This window comes from Ruditapes philippinarum, unplaced genomic scaffold, assembly GCF_026571515.1.
Source record: "Ruditapes philippinarum isolate M1 unplaced genomic scaffold, ASM2657151v2 ctg5805_1_1_1_1, whole genome shotgun sequence".
Taxonomy (NCBI): Eukaryota; Metazoa; Mollusca; class Bivalvia; order Venerida; family Veneridae; genus Ruditapes; species Ruditapes philippinarum.
This window is the reverse complement of record NW_026864160.1, coordinates 73,847-91,213: the sequence shown is the minus strand read 5'-3', so window position 1 is coordinate 91,213 and position 17,367 is coordinate 73,847. Positions and strand designations below refer to the sequence as shown.

The following is a 17,367-nucleotide window of genomic DNA, read 5'->3' as shown; positions in this document are numbered from 1 at the left end:
GGCACAAGCTTATTTAGCTTTACAACAGAATGATACTTTAATTGTTAAGATTCCGGTTAAGTATGTTTGTTTGTTTGTTTGCTTGGGTTTTACGCCACAAGACACAGTATAGGTCATATGGCGATGTTCCAGCTTTACTGTTGGAGGTGCCCTTCCGTGCATTATTTCAGGAACGAACGGGCACCTGAGTAGAACCACCGACGTTCCGTAAGCTAGCTTGATAGCTTAGTCACATAAAATAATCCAAAGTTCCTGTCATTGATGAGGATTAAGAGGATTAAATAACGTTGAAGGCGGCACTTGGGGCGTGACTGAAGTCACAACTTCCATTATCTCTGATAAACAGACCCGATCAAACCGGGAGTCTGCGATTTACATATTCATTTCTAATGAGGAAACTCCTGTTTCAGATTTCTTTCTATTTTTTTTTCTTCTTTTTGGTTGTCTTTTTTTACATAAATAGTTCAACAAATACTTTGACTTACATAATGATTTTGCATACATGTGACAAGTATGTAACCATTTGTTTCCGCTGATTTATATTACTTTTTATATAATATTTTCAAGTGCGAAGTATCGAGCAGATAAGTTTTCCCTCCAATTTTGAAAGAATTTCCTTATCGAATTCTTCCTTATCAAATATTTCATAAATGCCGTTACCATTTGACATTAAATTTAGCTTATCATTCTACGACATATGACTTTGCAAGATATAGCAAATATTTATAGTTATACTGTGTCAGACTTAATTAAAGAACAGATATAAACTATGCTAAGGTTAACGCTTTACAGCATCTGCGCGGCGGTTTTGGTTACTGCTATATCATACCGTGATTGTGGTAAGTTTTGGTTTTATTACATAATTATATATCTTTACATGTATACCGATAGGATTTTTAACTTTTTTTACATACTTAGAATATATCGTTGGCTTATTCGGTCATATCAATTAGCATCTAAATTCACGAATGAACTTCCGTCGACTCTTTCCATAAGGTAAGCAAGATATATGTTACACGTAGGTGTTCGCATCAAACATACATATATACATATACATATTGATGACGGTGGTCAGTGTTACTGACTATAATTCCTGACTTATTCCTGCTGAAGATAAGGCTTCGCAAGTGATATTCGTCAGTAATTTTACACGGATTCCTGAAAAACTAACATTTCCTGGAAATCTCAGCGTATCGTTCACTCGAGACGTAATCAAACCAATTATTGACTTCGAACTGACCAGATATTTATTTAGCTTTCCGTTGAAGCTTCCCTGCAGTGTTAAGGTAATATTGCGACTTCCAGCTTAAAGCGTTAGCTAGAGGACATCAAGTGCTTTGTTTCAGCCGAGCTTAAGTGGTTTGATAGTTTCCTTACAAGAAAGAATCCATAGTTGTTTTTAATTGTTTCAAGTACATGAATGTTCTGTAATTGATTTACAAATGCCATGGTTGCTGATATTGCTAATTTAGTGAAATACATTTGAGCCGCGTCACGACAAAACCAACATAATGGGTTTGCGACCAGCATGGATCCAGACTAGCCTGCGCATCCGCGCATCGGACATGCTGAAAATTATGAATCTGATGTTTGACCTTTTTTAAAAAGGGAAAATTTATTCATTTCTCAGGCATAACTTGCCTTTAATCTAGAATTTAACATCAAATCAAAATAAATGAATTTATCATTACTGTATAATATTGCTACCATCATCGGTTTTCTAATCTCACATGAACTAAACATGCATTGAACATTATTTGGATCTGTGCATTATCTATTGTTAATGGGAAGTAAATTATTAAAATTAAAAGGAATTATGGCAAAATGTAACTTATTTTATTTTGATATTCACCTGTTCACACATTATATACCCGTGGATGGGCATTATTAAATGCATCATTGCACAAACAGTGGAGTATTGCCTGATGTGAGGCAATACTTATTAGGTGAACTACAAAAGACATGTTTTATCAAACCTGGAATGAAACGAAGCATCTTACTAGATTAAACATTAATTTTTATCCTCATAAATTTGCACTCTTTGAATAATAAAAAAGTTATTTGAAGGTCGACGTATTTCAATATCAAAAATCAAAATAGCGAGTCTGGTAACAATGCAGGGGAGTCGGGCTTGTCTTCTTCTAAAGATACTGGTGGTTAAGCCCCAGATGTTTGTTGAAATATAGTATCGCCAATAAAACTATATTTACTGTCAAAGTAAGATTATTTTCGCTAGGCGGACATGAGACAAGGATTAGAACAGTTACATGTAGATCTATTTATTTTAGATTCCAATGATCGAATTTTAATTAAGCTATCTAAATGTTGTTTCTTATAGTTCCTGCTGAAGATAAGAAATCGCAAGTGATATTCGTCAGTAATTTGGCATGGGTTCCTGAAAAACTAACATTTCCTGGAAATCTCAGCGTATCGGTGAATTTAACTTTCAATCGTAACGTAAGCAAACCTATTATTGACTTCGAACTGACCAGATATTTATTTGGCTTTCCGTTGAAGCTTCCCTGCAGAGATAGTACAGTTGTGGGAACATGGTTAGTTAAATTCAATATACATGTATATAACTGTAAATAGTAAAAAAACACAACAGAAGTATCAGAACGGTTTGGTTGCATAATTCCTCGTGATCTCGAGGCCCTTGCATAAAAAATATATATTTTAAAAAATCATTATTTTGTACTTGTAATTGCAAAATTAACATTTTGCTGATTTATATTTGTGTCCTTATAAATCTTTATTATTGCTCATGCGTACATTGTTATCGTTTCGTATGTCTTATAATGCTTAAGAGAAGGACTGTTGCTAGAACTTGTTTTTCAACCCTTTTGCCGTTTGTTAACATTGTTGTTGTGCAAAAATATGTTCTTAAGTGTATTCAAAGGGCAATATAATATCATTACACTAATATAAATTTAAAACACATGAAATAATAAGCTTTTGAGAAATAGGAATAAATGTATTCTTGGGCATGTTTTTATAACTCTTAACATCAGACGATCTAGTGCAATCATCAAATACTGAGCCTTAATAACAGGTAATATATTATCAATAATTCTAATATGTGATGATAAATTACGTACACGTGTTGGCTTATACCACGGTATGCTGTTTTATATTGTCCCGACAATGGGTTATATTTAAGGCCATTTGTTTCAAAGGTGTATAGGTGCATAGTTAAGTCGGAAACTATCTTGATTCAAAACATAATAGTTATTATAGATATCATTAAAAACACAAATCATAAAAATATAGACTTTATATTATAACAAGGTTTCCACCATTCCCATTATTCTTTGTCACGTGAAAATATACACTAGTCTAACATCGACGTGCGTAACAACATCTTTTTTAGCAATTTTCAAAGTTTTGGTAACATACTTGAGGCAATAAGTTTCAGTTAAAGGAAAGAAAATCTGTCATTAGAATTATTTTTGGTTTTCATAAAAATATTTAAAGTCAAAATGTCCGAAGGTGTCTCTATGCGGAAATCGGATTGCATTTTTTGTTATACTGACAATCGGTATATACAATTATAAATCAGTACATGACAAGTTTATATTTTACAGTAATAACATTAACATCTGCTGGTTGTTTAACCGTTCGCTACATGACCATGATCCAAAAAATTACAACAGCTATGGTCATAAGTTAGAGAGGATGATGAACAAGACGTCTGGACATTTCTGGGAGTGTCCGATTAAAGCAGAAAATGTTGTTGTGGAAAATGAACCTTTCGAATTGACCGAACTTTCTAGCATTGTCCATCTTCTAGCAGATGTGAGCATTAATTTATTTTTAAACATGTTATTTTTATTTTGTTAAATACTATTCTTTAATCCATTTTTTTCTGTTGTTAAAAATGCACAGTTTATTAACTGAAGTACACTCGTTTATTCACTGTGAATTGTGTATTACATGTCGCCGAAACACGAAAAAGTAATCAAAAATATATTCTGGTTAAAAATTAAACTCAATTACATGTTTAGTGGGCTGGGATTTAATAATGCTTAAAACCTTGATAAATTATTGTTATAAGAATTTTTATTTTAGGGTGACTACACAATAAAGGTAATGGCCAAAGAGAACAAAACGGGACCGATCATCGGATGTATTGAGGTCAATGCGACAATCACTGGCTCTGGACCGGGGTCTTCTAGTATTTTCGGATAATTGTACATCAGTCAATATGACAGTCGATTTTCCTTGTTGCATATAAGTGCAAAAAATCAAATTTAATGCATACGATTAAAATATGTCATAAACATATAAATACTTTTTCCATCAATCAGATGAAATTACTTTCTGCAACACGGGACTCATTGCAGAAACACTAACACCTGTTACCAGTCAGCATGTGTCAAACTATTGTATTGCGAGAATAAACGAGATCGTTGATAAACGTAAATATTCGTGTAAGTTCAGCACCATGTCTTCAATTTTGAGGTTTAACAATAATAGAAGTCTTAAAACGAAGTTAATGCCAGCTTTTTTCCGAGCCGATATTACGTTAGGATTTTACTGAGGAAGCAATAGAAAACAACCTAAAACTCAAAATCTATCCGTATTTTAACCGAGGTTTGGTTTCCAGCTTTTTACATGAATAACCTGTCTGAGATGGTCTCAAAAATTTATTTGGCCAATCAAATTTATTCTTACAAAGCGGCTGAAACCTTCAATTTTGACGCCATTTTTAAAAAGCAGCAATAATTGCTTTAAGCGCAAAGATATGACCATGTAAAAATAAGTTTTTCATGATTTCTTTTTAATCAATTATATTTACGCTGAAGTTTAATTTACTTTATTTCACCTGTCTTCTCCAAAGTAAGTTTTCGTTTGGTTAATTAAGATTAGTGTTCATCTGATTGTTACTTTTTAAATTAAATTTTGGTCATTTTATCCTTTCCGGTATTGAGTAAATTCATTCTCCAAGAATTCACTCTCCATTGGGAAGGTTCCCGCGGTTTGTTCGTGAAGAAGGTCCGACTCCCGTATCGATTTTCCAATAGACTTCAATTATGAGAAAAGACATACAGGCTGTAAGAATATAATATAAAGATAAGTCGTGTAAATACTTGAACACTACTTCAAATCCATGTATTATATGCCATGAATACTACTGACTTTATTTGTAAGATCTGAACTTCGTTGAATTTATATCCCCCGCCGAGAAATAGTTATTACTAACACAACCACTGGAGACATAAGGTTTTATTTGTATATCTATCATGGCATAAACAGTAATATTCTTTGTACATGTAAAATCAAAGTGCTGCAGCACTGAATGCGACGGACATGCAACCGGAGAGACATTTAGTTTTTTTTTTTTTAGAAAAAAAAAAATAAAACACAAAATATATAACAGAGAAAATTTGTTCCATACAAGTTCGAGATTTGTAGAGCAATATATTTTGTGTCCTAATCTGATATAATCCAGATTTTCTACTTTCAAGCATTTAAATACAGAATGAAATTTATGCCTAAAAACTCTGGTCAAACTTGTAAATCGGTGTCATTATCGATTTATTCCAAGAAATGATATGTAAATAGAAAAAAAACTGTCAACGAAATATTTCTAAAATAAAACCATGCAAATAAACTTCAAGCATAATACATTATACATGTGAGAATGTTATTTAGAATTGCTTCGTGTTTTAACATAGTGGGCATACAGACAATAAAATATAAGTCATTTGTATTTTTATTTCTCTTGGATATGTACGTCTCATTAAAAATATTTTTGGTTAAAATCATCAGCAATTAATAGTGTATTTTTTAGTGTTTTTTTTTTATTTACAAGGGCCAGAGCACATCGTTTTTATTTTAATTTAAATGTCACTTAAGCGTTGTCCTTTAAATTCCTTTTTCAACTTGTTTGCTTCTTACAATTGTATAGAATTTCTAAGAACAAAGTAAGTATCCGCTGGTTTATAACATGTATAATGTGCACTTCTTACTGTCCGAAAATCAGCACAGGTAAAGCAGAATCTATTTATAGAATAGCGAAGGTTAACTCATATCGTGACCTAGAAAAATATGTAAACAAAGCGCAAGAATCGGAAGTAGAACTGATATTATAAGTTCCTTCAATAAAGATTACCATGAAAGACTACATGGTGGTAAAGTGTTGAAAAACTCTCTTGTTACATGAATTTTCAAAAATAGATATTTATACTAACCATTGTACTGAATCTAATTTATTAATAACTGCTGAATATTCATCTAAACCCGCGGTATGAGTCACGAAAATAGTTCTTGTTTTAGTAATGCGCGAGTTATTCTAGAGTCACGAAAATCTTTAGATTTGTTAATAATAATGTTTTGTATAATGTAAAATATTTACTTCCTACTAATAATTTTCTTGGAACTCAGAGCTTACACCTTTATTATAGTATAATTTGCTGTCCTACTTTTTCGACAGCGGTAAATCGTTTCGGCAGTAATTTGCATATTGCGCAATAATACTACGGGACTACAACGTTTTTATCAATCATATACGTTCATATTTTAACTTGAATAACTTAATTTGAAATTGAAAAGGCTAAATATGGAAGATTTTAGATATCCCGACATAGTATGGGAGTTTTAAAGGATCAAATTCATGTACTATTTCTTGGGCTGTTAATCGGTTGAGGACACTTTGCGCGACTGTAGCAGACGAAATCCCATGTGTAGATGACTTAGCTCTGAACGCGCATGAGGGCGCGTCCGTCGCAAAAATACATGGCAGTAACAGAGGCCATAACTCTGTTTTAAATAGTATTTTCTGGACATGTCAATGAAATGCAAATTACCTTTTTGTATTGATCGTTCCAATAAAGTTTTGTTGAATTCCTGCCAGTAGGCACGGACACGATTATTGCTTTATATACATACTGCATAACTCATCAAGGGATTTTACTCTGTGTTGAAGGGTCGGACCAGAACAAAGCTCACGATATGCGCATCTATTATTAGTTTTCATGGTTCCCATAAAGTTTCGTTGAATTCTAGCCAGAAGTTGCAGAGAAGTAGAGCGAAAACGATTATTGCTCTATATGCATACTGCATAACAAATCAAGGACCATAACCCCGTGTTGAAGAGTATGAATGGAACAAGGCAAGGATATGCGCATCTCCTCTAAGTATTGATGGTTTCAATAAAGTTTTCTTGAATTCCAACCAGTATTTGCAGCGAAATATCGCAGAAACGATTATTGCTCTATATGCATACTGCATAACTAATAAAGGACCATAACTCTGTGTTGAAGATTCTGGCCTAAACAAGGCAATGATATGCACATCTCATATTGGTATTGACGGTTCACAGAAAGTTTCATTGAATTCCTGCCAGTGGTTGCAAAGAGATAGCACGGAAACGATTATTACTCTATACTGCATAACTGCGATGAAAAGTCTGAGCGAAGCAAGGCAACACTATGCCCATCTCCACTTGGTATTGATGGTTCCTGTTAAACCTAAACAAAGCAATGATATACACATCTCATCTTCGTATTGACAGTTCATATAAAGTTCCATTGAATTCCAAAGAGAATCACGGAAACAATTATTACTCTATACTTCATAACTAAGGGCCATACCTCTGTGATGAAGGGTCTGGTCGTAGCAAGGCAACAGTATGCCCATCTCCTCTCGGTATTTATCGTTCCCATAAAGTTTCATTGAATTCTAGCTAATAGTTGCAGAGAAGTAGCGCGGAAACAATTATTGCTCTATATGCATAATGCATAACTAATCAAGGGTCATAACTCTGTGATAAATGATTTCACCGGAGCAAAGCAACAATATGCACATCTCATCTTGTTATTGACGGTTCCCATAGTTTCGTTGAATTCAAGCCAGTAGTTGCAGAGAAATAGTGCGGAAACGATTATTGCTTTATATGCATACTGTATAACTAATCAAGGGCCATAGCGTTGTGTTGAATGGTCGGACCAAAACAATGCGACGATATCCACATCTCCTCTTGGTATTGAATATCCCCATAAAGTTTCGTTGAATTCCTGTCAATAGTTGCAGAGAAGTAGCGTGGAAACGATTATTACTCTACACTCAGAAGCACTAATAACCCGACACTTACATTTGTCGAAATGAATTGCTTATTTGAGAACGGATATTGTTCAACTTTTGAACATACAAAACTCAACATATCATACTTATTTCTTAGAATTTTATTTACGTTTCGTTGTCAAGAAAATAGAGAAAATAACAAAACAAATATGCTGCTGCAAAATGAAAAAATCACAGAATGGCTGTTAATCTCGTAACAAAAGAAAAGTCTCTGAATCCCACTAAATCTGTACGTTAACCAGTTCTTATACATTGTGTGTCCTTCCATGGCTATAACATCGTGTACACACCTGTATCATATTTATGACGTAGTTTCTCATTAAAGCTAAAGGAATATTTCCATTCCTGAATAAGGGCTTCCTCGAGTTCCAGCTACTCCTGCATCCCAACTAACCAGATCTAAACATTAAACTTGTCGACTGAATTGAAAGGTGTGTGAAAAAGTCCCTTGCACTACGCTGGGACTCGAGCGAGCCCTTGTTTAGGAATAGAGAAACGTGATATAATTCGAAGCAGATTTTTTTTAGTAGAAACATTTCCTTCCATTAGAACAACGTTAGAACTCATTTTGATGCCCGTTGTACATTGTTGAGAAATTATTTCTTTAAAATCTTGTAGCGCTCAGGTTAAAGACATTTCTGATTGGCCATAATTAAATTGCATCGATGTAGTTTTTGATATCTATGCAATATCTGATGATTGTAAAATTGGTTTGTATGTGTTTTTCAATGTGTAAATTTTACATGTGTACTTCGAGCCCAGAGACAGGACTTTTTAATATGACAATTTGAGAAAATAAATTGAACTTTTTTGAAGCATCTTCAAGGCTAGCATAAAATATTTCTGACTTCATTTAACCTTAATAGTGTTGATCATGCTAAATGTTGAATCATGCCTAAGGCGGTTCTAGGGGGAAAGAACGGAAGCTTGCAATTACCTTCCATGAACAGGCTCAATCAAACGGAGCCTGCAACATTTTCAATTTTGCCGTCAAATCAAATCAAATCAAAATTTATTTATTGTCGGTATATTATATATATAACATTTCACAAAACATAAGCTATGTATAGCTTTTGACCGACATACGTTCATATAAACATAAAACTCATAAAAGAAGCACATTATGATAATCTTTGAAAGACAAATGGTAAAACAAGTTAAATTAATCGTAATACTATAATGTGGCATGTAGACACTACATGTAATAGTTTAAAATGAAATAATAATAAATGATATTGACATGCTAGAGATAATTCCTATAGATTACTGTTATATAGGTGAATAAAATTATATATATCTAGATAAAATTGCCGAACACATTAACCCATACATAAAATTAAATTAAAGATTGTGTGGAGTCTGCTGATCTTGACCTAGGCCAAAGGACTGTCATAAAAGAAATTAAAATAAGATACTGAAAATGAAAAGGATCACGAAAGTGTGACCACTAAAAAACTTTAAAAAAAATAAAAATGAAAATCCCATAATCAGATTTGGCAAGAAGTGATCAGCAGCCTTCTCACAAACTGATCGACAATAAGCAAACAAAATTCAAGCACACAACAAAAATGTTACATGTACATAAACATTTATGTTGAGATTATTAACAAAATTTAAGCCAAATGTGAAAAAAGGCAACTGTAAAGATAGGTATAAAGCAAAACAAAAGAAAGAAAGCAGGCAGGAAACAAAACTGAAGATGGAGCTATTTATAAACTATAATGCAAGTTTATTGACAGAAAGTACATGAGCAAATCTCTCCATTCCATGCACCAATTAAACTTTTGAATCGGTCATGATTCACTTCCAGTCTGAGGTGTTGGGGAAGTGAATTCCATAGTTTTGGTGCATAGGAACGAAAAGAGTTGCTGCCATAACTAGTGGTTCTTACCTGAGGGATAATGGCTATACGTACATTTAAATTATACCTAAAATTAAAAAAAAATGAGTTTTTATATTAACAAGATGATGTAAGTATGTTGGTCCTTCTTTATAAATTATTTTATAAATTTCGAGTGCTATAGCTCTGATACTTTTTTATTTTAAATTTGGTAGCTTAGATTTTATGAAAAGTGTCATAGTCTGATTGATAGTCATCATTAATGATTCTTAATGCTCTTTCTAGAATTTTCTCCATTTTTTTGGGTGTAATTTTCTCTGCAGAAGTGTCTGGTGAGAGGGCAGTAATGAAAGTTTGATAGTATAAATGAGTAATATATGATTAATTTCCACAATTTTTTACCTATTCTCTTTAGCATGTTAATTATTTTGAGGCTTTATTTTACAAATGTCAAACATTTGTTTACCAAACTTGAGCTTAAAGTCAAAAGTTACCCCTATAAGTGTAACAGATTCATCACATGGGATTGTACCACCATTTAAATTCAAACTTATATTTTCATTCCTAATTTTTTTTAACCGATAGCAATAGCCTTGAATTTGTCAATTTAGATTGTCAATCATAAATTTAGTACGGCTATGTACAGGAATTATTCCGTTTCTATTTTCAGAGTTTCGTCCCCTTGAAACTCTTTTCAAAGGAGAATATTGTAAAATTACGCCGGCTTCACTAAAAAATAACAACATGCCCAAAGACGTTGGAGCCTATTTAGCTGAGCAACAAAAGAAATCATCAGGAGAAGTTGCGTCAGAATGGGCTAAGATGGAAGAGCTCTATAACAAAAAGTTTGTGACTTGAGCCAATTTCATTTAAAACCTAACTTCGAAGTTCGAACATAAACACTTGTTAAGCACGTAAAGTGACTCAGCAATTACAAAATTATGCAAATAATTTTGGGTAATCTTTTAGATTCCACACCACTAGATGATGATTTTTCCGAATCAATATTTGTTTATAACACTAATGTAAATGGGAATTTATGAACCGAATATCTAAACACAGATCTTTTTGACTCTTGAGAACAAATTGTTTCGAAGCGGCAAGCCTAACATGCTTAACTTCTAACGACTGGTCCTTTACACTCCAGTACTCCGCCTCTTTAGGACACAAGTTATACACCCATAAACAGTTTCTATATGAACTTCGTAAATAACCAAGGAATAACAAATGAAAACCTATGTCAGTGTAAGAAATTCGGATTTGAATTAACTAGGCTGCCCGGACTACCAGATTGGAATATTCACTAGCCCAAAAGACATTTCACTAGCACGATTCATTTGTTCTAAACTGTTGTTTATATATTGCCTCTGAAAATACAGTAGCCTGGTCAGGCTAATGTTACTGTGAGCTTGGTAGCCCGAGGAGAAATTTAGTAGTCGGGGGCTATCGGACTACTGCTAATTTCGAACACTGCTATGTTATCTGTCCTGAATTGGCAGTAAACCTGATCTTGTGAATTCTGAAATAATACAAACAATGCCATATTTAAACTGCTGCATGTAGTTCATTGCAATTATTGTCGGATTTTCAAAATATTTAGACCAGTGAAAAGTTTATGATCTTCGATTCGTATCAATTCAAATTTCAGCATAAAAGGGCCGAAATGTCTTGGGGGCCGATTTTTGCACTGGGGGTCAACTCGGCCCTATACCAACTCGGCATGGGTCAACTCAGCACGAGTCAACTTGGCCCTTTTTTAAAAACCATTTAGTATTTCGGATAATTACTAGCAATGTTTCTGCCAGACTTGATTTTTTTGGGGTCATTTGTGACCCTTTGTATAAAAAAATATAAGGGTCTTTTGAAATTATTGAGGGTAAAATTTTAAAAAGTAAAAACTACAAAAGTAAGTCTCAGAACTGTTTATTTATATATATTTACTTCAATTTCTCACTTTATGGGTTAAATGTTGTGCTGATAACAAAACAGAATCAGTTATCAATTTATACATACACACAGTTATCGGAAATAATTGAATTTTAAATCAATTTTAAAATGGCCATTTCGGATACTCAAACAACATTTGCTGATTTAAATGAGATGGTGCTAATTATAGGAGAAATAACTGAATGTAAATGCCTCTAATTTCATGTGTGGCAGATTATGACTGCGTCATAGAAAATGCGCTTTGCTTTTTTGAATTGCGTTGTTAGTGAAATTATTGCATCAAATATGCAAGGAACGCAGAGTAGGGCAGTCTTTCCGAAAGACCGTCGGACCTGACCGGTAAAAAATCAGAAGGTCCGATAAAAATATATGTTTTGACGGCCCGACGGTCCGGTAAAAATTAAGGATTTATAAAAACCTTACATTCAACATTTTGCAAAGGCCGATCATTTACCTACATTCAAAACTAGGGTTTCTTAATCGGACAAAAATCATAATCGATCATCGAAAATAATCGAACAACCCTTTTCGATCAATCATCGATTATATAATCGAAACAATAACAATAACAAAGTAAATATGTACAATGTTCATATCATGCTTTAATATTTATAAGAATTCCATTTCCATGCATGTAACCACCACTTTATCAACTGAAATAAATAAGTTTAAAGATATACTATGCTCATCCTTGAGTAAAATATTTTTATCAAATAAATTCATTAAAATCTATAAAATTATTATGTGTCACTTTTCAAAAAAGCAATGAATAAACTATATATGGGAACAAGTTAAGTTGGTCCTTTCTTTACAAAACTGCCATTTTTAATGACACTAAATATTGATATTGCATCCACCTTTAGTGTGTAGAATAATTTTATAACATATCTTCTTTGTGTGAAGTCAAAACATATTTATTTTATATTTACAAATAGACTGTGTAGCAATTTTAAATATTTTCTAATGTCAAATTTGAGCATAGTATACCTTTAAACTAGCATGCCTCACTGTCAACTATTAACTTCATGGTCACCAGTATACTTTCATATTCAATTGAATGAAAATTATTGTTTCAACCAAAACTGGCTTTAATTTAGTGTTTTTATAATACAGTCAGTCACTTAAGTAACAGCAAGAAAATAAATTACCGATAATCGATTATTAAACTTTGTAATCGATCATCGCTGATTGGTTCTATAAACGATCAATTTTCGATTATACTCGATCATCGTTTAATCCATATTCAAAACAAATCAAAATGTTGACATTACACAATATAAGCTCGTGCAATGCTTGTCAACTGTTATGCATTCTCATAATGCAAACTTTAATGTAACAACGTAAGATAAAAATATCCGACAACTAGTACAATTGAAAAGTCAATAAGCGGCCGTGTAAATTACATAAGCGGCCCAGATGTGAAAGGTCAACCGCTATTAGTTTGTTTACACAGATGAAAGTGTCAGTGAATTAATGGGAACAATTTACGTCTTTAATCCACAGACTTAGAGAAATGTTAAATTACGTGTGTGCTCAACTGGTGTTTAGCTATGATAATGAAAGATCGTCCAAGATGTTGACAAAAATTAAACTATACTGTGAAGGTACCAAAATCATTTAATAAACAATTAATCTGTCAACTTCACTAAATTACCGATATATATAATTCTGTTTACATATGCCAGACTTTTGCTGAAATTTATCTTCTCATTTTGCTAGTATATAGTCTGTATGAAATTAAAGTTTAAATAGCAAAATCCATTGAATACATGTATAACAATATTTATGTTTACATTTTGATTGTGGTGAAAAAAGATAACTTCACTTCATTGATAATACAATTTTCTTTTTGTACACAAATTTTTTGACTGCTGACACTTATCAAATGACTCAAAATGCTATACCAATCAGGTTTTTTTCGGTCCAGTAAAATCATGTTTGGTCCAGTAAAAATTTTCAGTTTACAGGACCTACTGTCCAGTAAAACTCAGAAGTCTTTCGCATAGACTGGTAGGGAAAACACTGTACTAGTAGGGCCTTTTCATTAGTTTTGGGGAAGGCGCCCTTGCCCTTTTTGTGGGGAAAAAAAGCGCGGTTTTCATACTTATGGGGGAAAAAATTATATTTTCCACTGGCAGTTTAACCACTATTACTATAAATAAAGACTTATTTAAATCATACATTTGGGGGAAATATCATAATATATTTGCATATTTTCCTCCAAACACACTTTATTTTGGGAGCTTTCTGTCTAACATAAGTTAAAGGGATTTTTTTACAGATCAATTTATTGCCACTTTTTATTTGCCCAGAATACATTGACTCATATTTCCTAATTATAGAAAATTTACGTAGGACATGTGAGGGTTCTTGATTTGATTCAGAGGGAACATTATTATCAGTTCCCACCATATCGCTATTACTGGCACTGTTGTGCTAGACTCACTATTTCCCACACTTGGGCATGTTGTGCTACTTGGACACACGAACTTGCGAGTGGATACATGTATTGGATTCTCTTGCACTTACAGAAAGGTCAACAATTTATCCAATTTTTCATAAACAATTACAAACGTCACTCAATCATATTTTCTACTTGTTCTGTGACATTGTTTACATTTGCGACACCGTAAATCGGTTGCCGTATTGTCGTAAAAAAATCATGTGTGCACTAAAAAATAAGGCAGTGGGGTTTTCCCATGTTGCAAACTCAGACCGAGGCAGTGAGTTTACATCAATTGTATTGAATCGAGGTATCTCTCTAGTGGGTAATTGAATAATTAGCTTTCATTGGACAAAAACAATGATCTATTTTTAAACAAGAAAGTTTGTTTACAAGCTTTTTTCTTCGATTTAACATTTCTCTGAAAGGGAAAATCTTCGCAAAAAGGGGAATTTTTGACTGTTTTTTGGGGAAAAAGGGTAGTAAGTTGGCTTGGGGAAGTAGCCGAATACCGGCTACAGCTAAGAAGGGTAAAAAGGCCCTGACTAATATTGTTTAGTTAATAAACTTTTCAAGGAGTAAATTACTATAAATGTAATTCAGGGGAAAGATTTCTATTGAATCTTAGAAAAAGTCAGCAGCATATTGTTTGAAATTATCTTTGAAGAAGAAGGGATATCAAAACAAGATGTTTATGATTGATCCATGAATAAAGTTTATAGATTAAATTTTGTGACATAAATAAGTCACATAATGATAAAATGTATTTAAATATTAAACACTGTTGATTCCATAGCAAAGTAGCAATACATAAAGGAAGTAAAATATGAATTGGACAAGTTAATTTTGAACAGAACAATAACGTTATAATGTAATTTACTTTTTTATCCAGAGAACATAACTTATTAATCAAATTAAATTAAACAAAGATATGATGAAAATATATGAAAAGTAATAACCAGTAGTGAATAATATATGGAAATTGACCCATACTGAGTTGTTATAGGACTGAGATGACTCTGTGGCCTAGCCAGTTTTAGGGCAGAGTTGACCCAGATTCCCATTAAGGGCAAAACTGTCCTGTTTGCTGGGCACTGTCTGTTTGCTGGGCACAGTTAAGCTGACCATTCAAAATTTGTGTTCAACTTGTGTACAAATGTACCTTGACAAATGGAGGAAATAATTTCAGATTCTCACCCACACCAATGTAGAGTCCAGATCATTGTGTGTATTCTTTCGATTAACAAAATCAAGGGGTACTAAAATATTTTTAGTGTCTGCTTGTCCATGTAGGGAACCTTAATTTCATATGTCAGTAAAAAAAAAATTACTGTACTAAGACTCAGTCAGAAAATACAAGCAATGAATGACTGTTTTCTTAATCCAGTGTAAATTTATGACTTGGTCCAATATAGGGCTTTGGGCTCAATTATGTGACATTTCAATGTTGTAGGACTTTGACAAAGCCATATTTTATGAAACTATTAATCTTTTTAAGGTTATGGCATCAGCTTACATTGAGGCTTCAGAATTTTGTGAAAAATCCAATATTCAGCAAAGGGGAAGGTTTGATAAGGGTAAGTAGTTCAAAGCAATTCTTATGTTTTATTGAATTAGAAAAAATAATTTGAAATGCCTTGCCAGTAGTAGATAAATTAGAATAGTTTGGTTAAACTCAACATTCCCGAGTTGACACCAGATTCAATATTTTGATTATTTTCACAATTGGCATAGCCACTAGTGAAAATATAATAGCTGGTGTTCATGAGTGAAATATCTTTCAATCTTACATGCAAGACAAACAAATTTTCTATTTATTTCATGCTTTTCAGGTGATTTTAAGTCAATTTTACTTATTTTGCCACATAATGCCATGGGTTAATTTCTTCATGACATCATCACATCATGACATCACCATACCAATGTTGAAATTTAGTTCTGCAAAATTTCTCGAATTTTGTAAATTTTTAACACAGTTTAAGCAGTTATTTACTTGCTTCTCAGCTTCTCATAAAAAAGCAAAATTTACATACAGCAGAATTTATTCCTGTTGATAATTCCATTCAGTTATGAAATATTATTTTCATATGCATTCAAATATAGTCTGGCTACAGTGAAAATTATCAAATATAATTTCACTTTCCAGAGTAAAGCATGTTATTAATGATTTTAACAATTGATTAAGTGATAAAAACTGATAATTTCATTTTCTTCTATGCTCACAGCATTTTAAATTATTTTTGTTTGAAAGGTCATTAGATGTTATGATTTTATATAAGATATTAACATTCTTCATTGATATTGTTCAAATGTAATATATTAAGATATATTTTCATTTTCAGATGTATGAAAACTTCATTTCTGATTTTGAGCATAGGTAAGACTTTCTTGAAAGACTGTTGAAATGTTTTAAGATTTAAAATAAATTTACACAAAGGAGTTTTATTTGAGAAATTGAAGAACTGTGAAGCATTGACTTTAAGATTTATCAATCATTTCTAGTAGTCATCCTTTTGGATTTTTTTTTATGATCACGTACAGTTACAACTTTCAGTAGCCTACTTGTAAGTTTGAGTATTCGAAGAATAGGGCGAGCTGTTGTACTCAACCCAGCATCGGCATTACACTTTAGTTACGTTTTTGTGAGCCAGTTGGTATCTTCAAAATGGAGTGAAACTCGCACACTTGTTGGAGAGCATAATATAGGTCATTATTCAAGGTCAATGACTCCCAACATGGATTTTGACAAAATAGCCCCTTTTGAACTTAGAATTTTTTCCAATCTCTTGTTTAACTATAAAGCACTGAGAATAGTCAAGCACGCTGGCCTATCAACAGCTCTTATTTATTTATAAAATGTTGGTCAAATACAAGTTATTAATTGTAATGAAAAGTAATAAATACTAATAGACTTGAAAGAGTTCCCACTTAATTTTTTAATTTTTGTATAGCTTTGTTTTATGACTTTATATCAAATGCTTCTGTAACTTTCTTAATCTGAAAGCAATTATTTTGGGAAATTCTGTGTACATGTATTGTTATGATTAATCTA

General features: G+C 32.6%; 2 protein-coding genes across 2 annotated transcripts in view; both read left to right on the top strand.

Annotated features, from left to right (window-relative positions):
- The first annotated feature begins 694 nt into the window (after nt 1-694).
- Nucleotides 695-4,288, top strand: LOC132724650 (uncharacterized). Its single transcript, XM_060709585.1, has 4 exons — nt 695-839; nt 2,339-2,552; nt 3,585-3,795; nt 4,069-4,288. Exons 1-4 carry the CDS (start codon nt 770-772, stop codon nt 4,186-4,188), a joined length of 615 nt encoding a protein of 204 aa, XP_060565568.1. The 5' UTR covers nt 695-769; the 3' UTR covers nt 4,189-4,288.
- Nucleotides 4,289-10,597: 6,309 nt separating this feature from the next.
- Nucleotides 10,598-17,367, top strand: part of LOC132724646 (26S proteasome non-ATPase regulatory subunit 13-like) — a 28,346-nt gene continuing 21,576 nt past the window's right edge. The window contains exons 1-3 of the mRNA XM_060709581.1: nt 10,598-10,770; nt 15,814-15,892; nt 16,658-16,692. Of these exons, the coding sequence (XP_060565564.1) occupies nt 10,670-10,770; nt 15,814-15,892; nt 16,658-16,692 (215 nt within the window). The 5' untranslated portion in view covers nt 10,598-10,669. The remainder of the gene's footprint in view (nt 10,771-15,813; nt 15,893-16,657; nt 16,693-17,367) is intronic.

Bases quoted from the DNA above. Each gene is read 5' to 3' on its own strand.
- LOC132724650 (XM_060709585.1), top strand. From the start codon at position 770: ATGCTAAGGTTAACGCTTTACAGCATCTGCGCGGCGGTTTTGGTTACT. The intron at 2,553-3,584 runs GTTAGTTAAATT...TATATTTTACAG, and splicing joins AGTACAGTTGTGGGAACATG to TAATAACATTAACATCTGCT. The intron at 3,796-4,068 runs GTGAGCATTAAT...TTTTTATTTTAG, and splicing joins TTGTCCATCTTCTAGCAGAT to GGTGACTACACAATAAAGGT.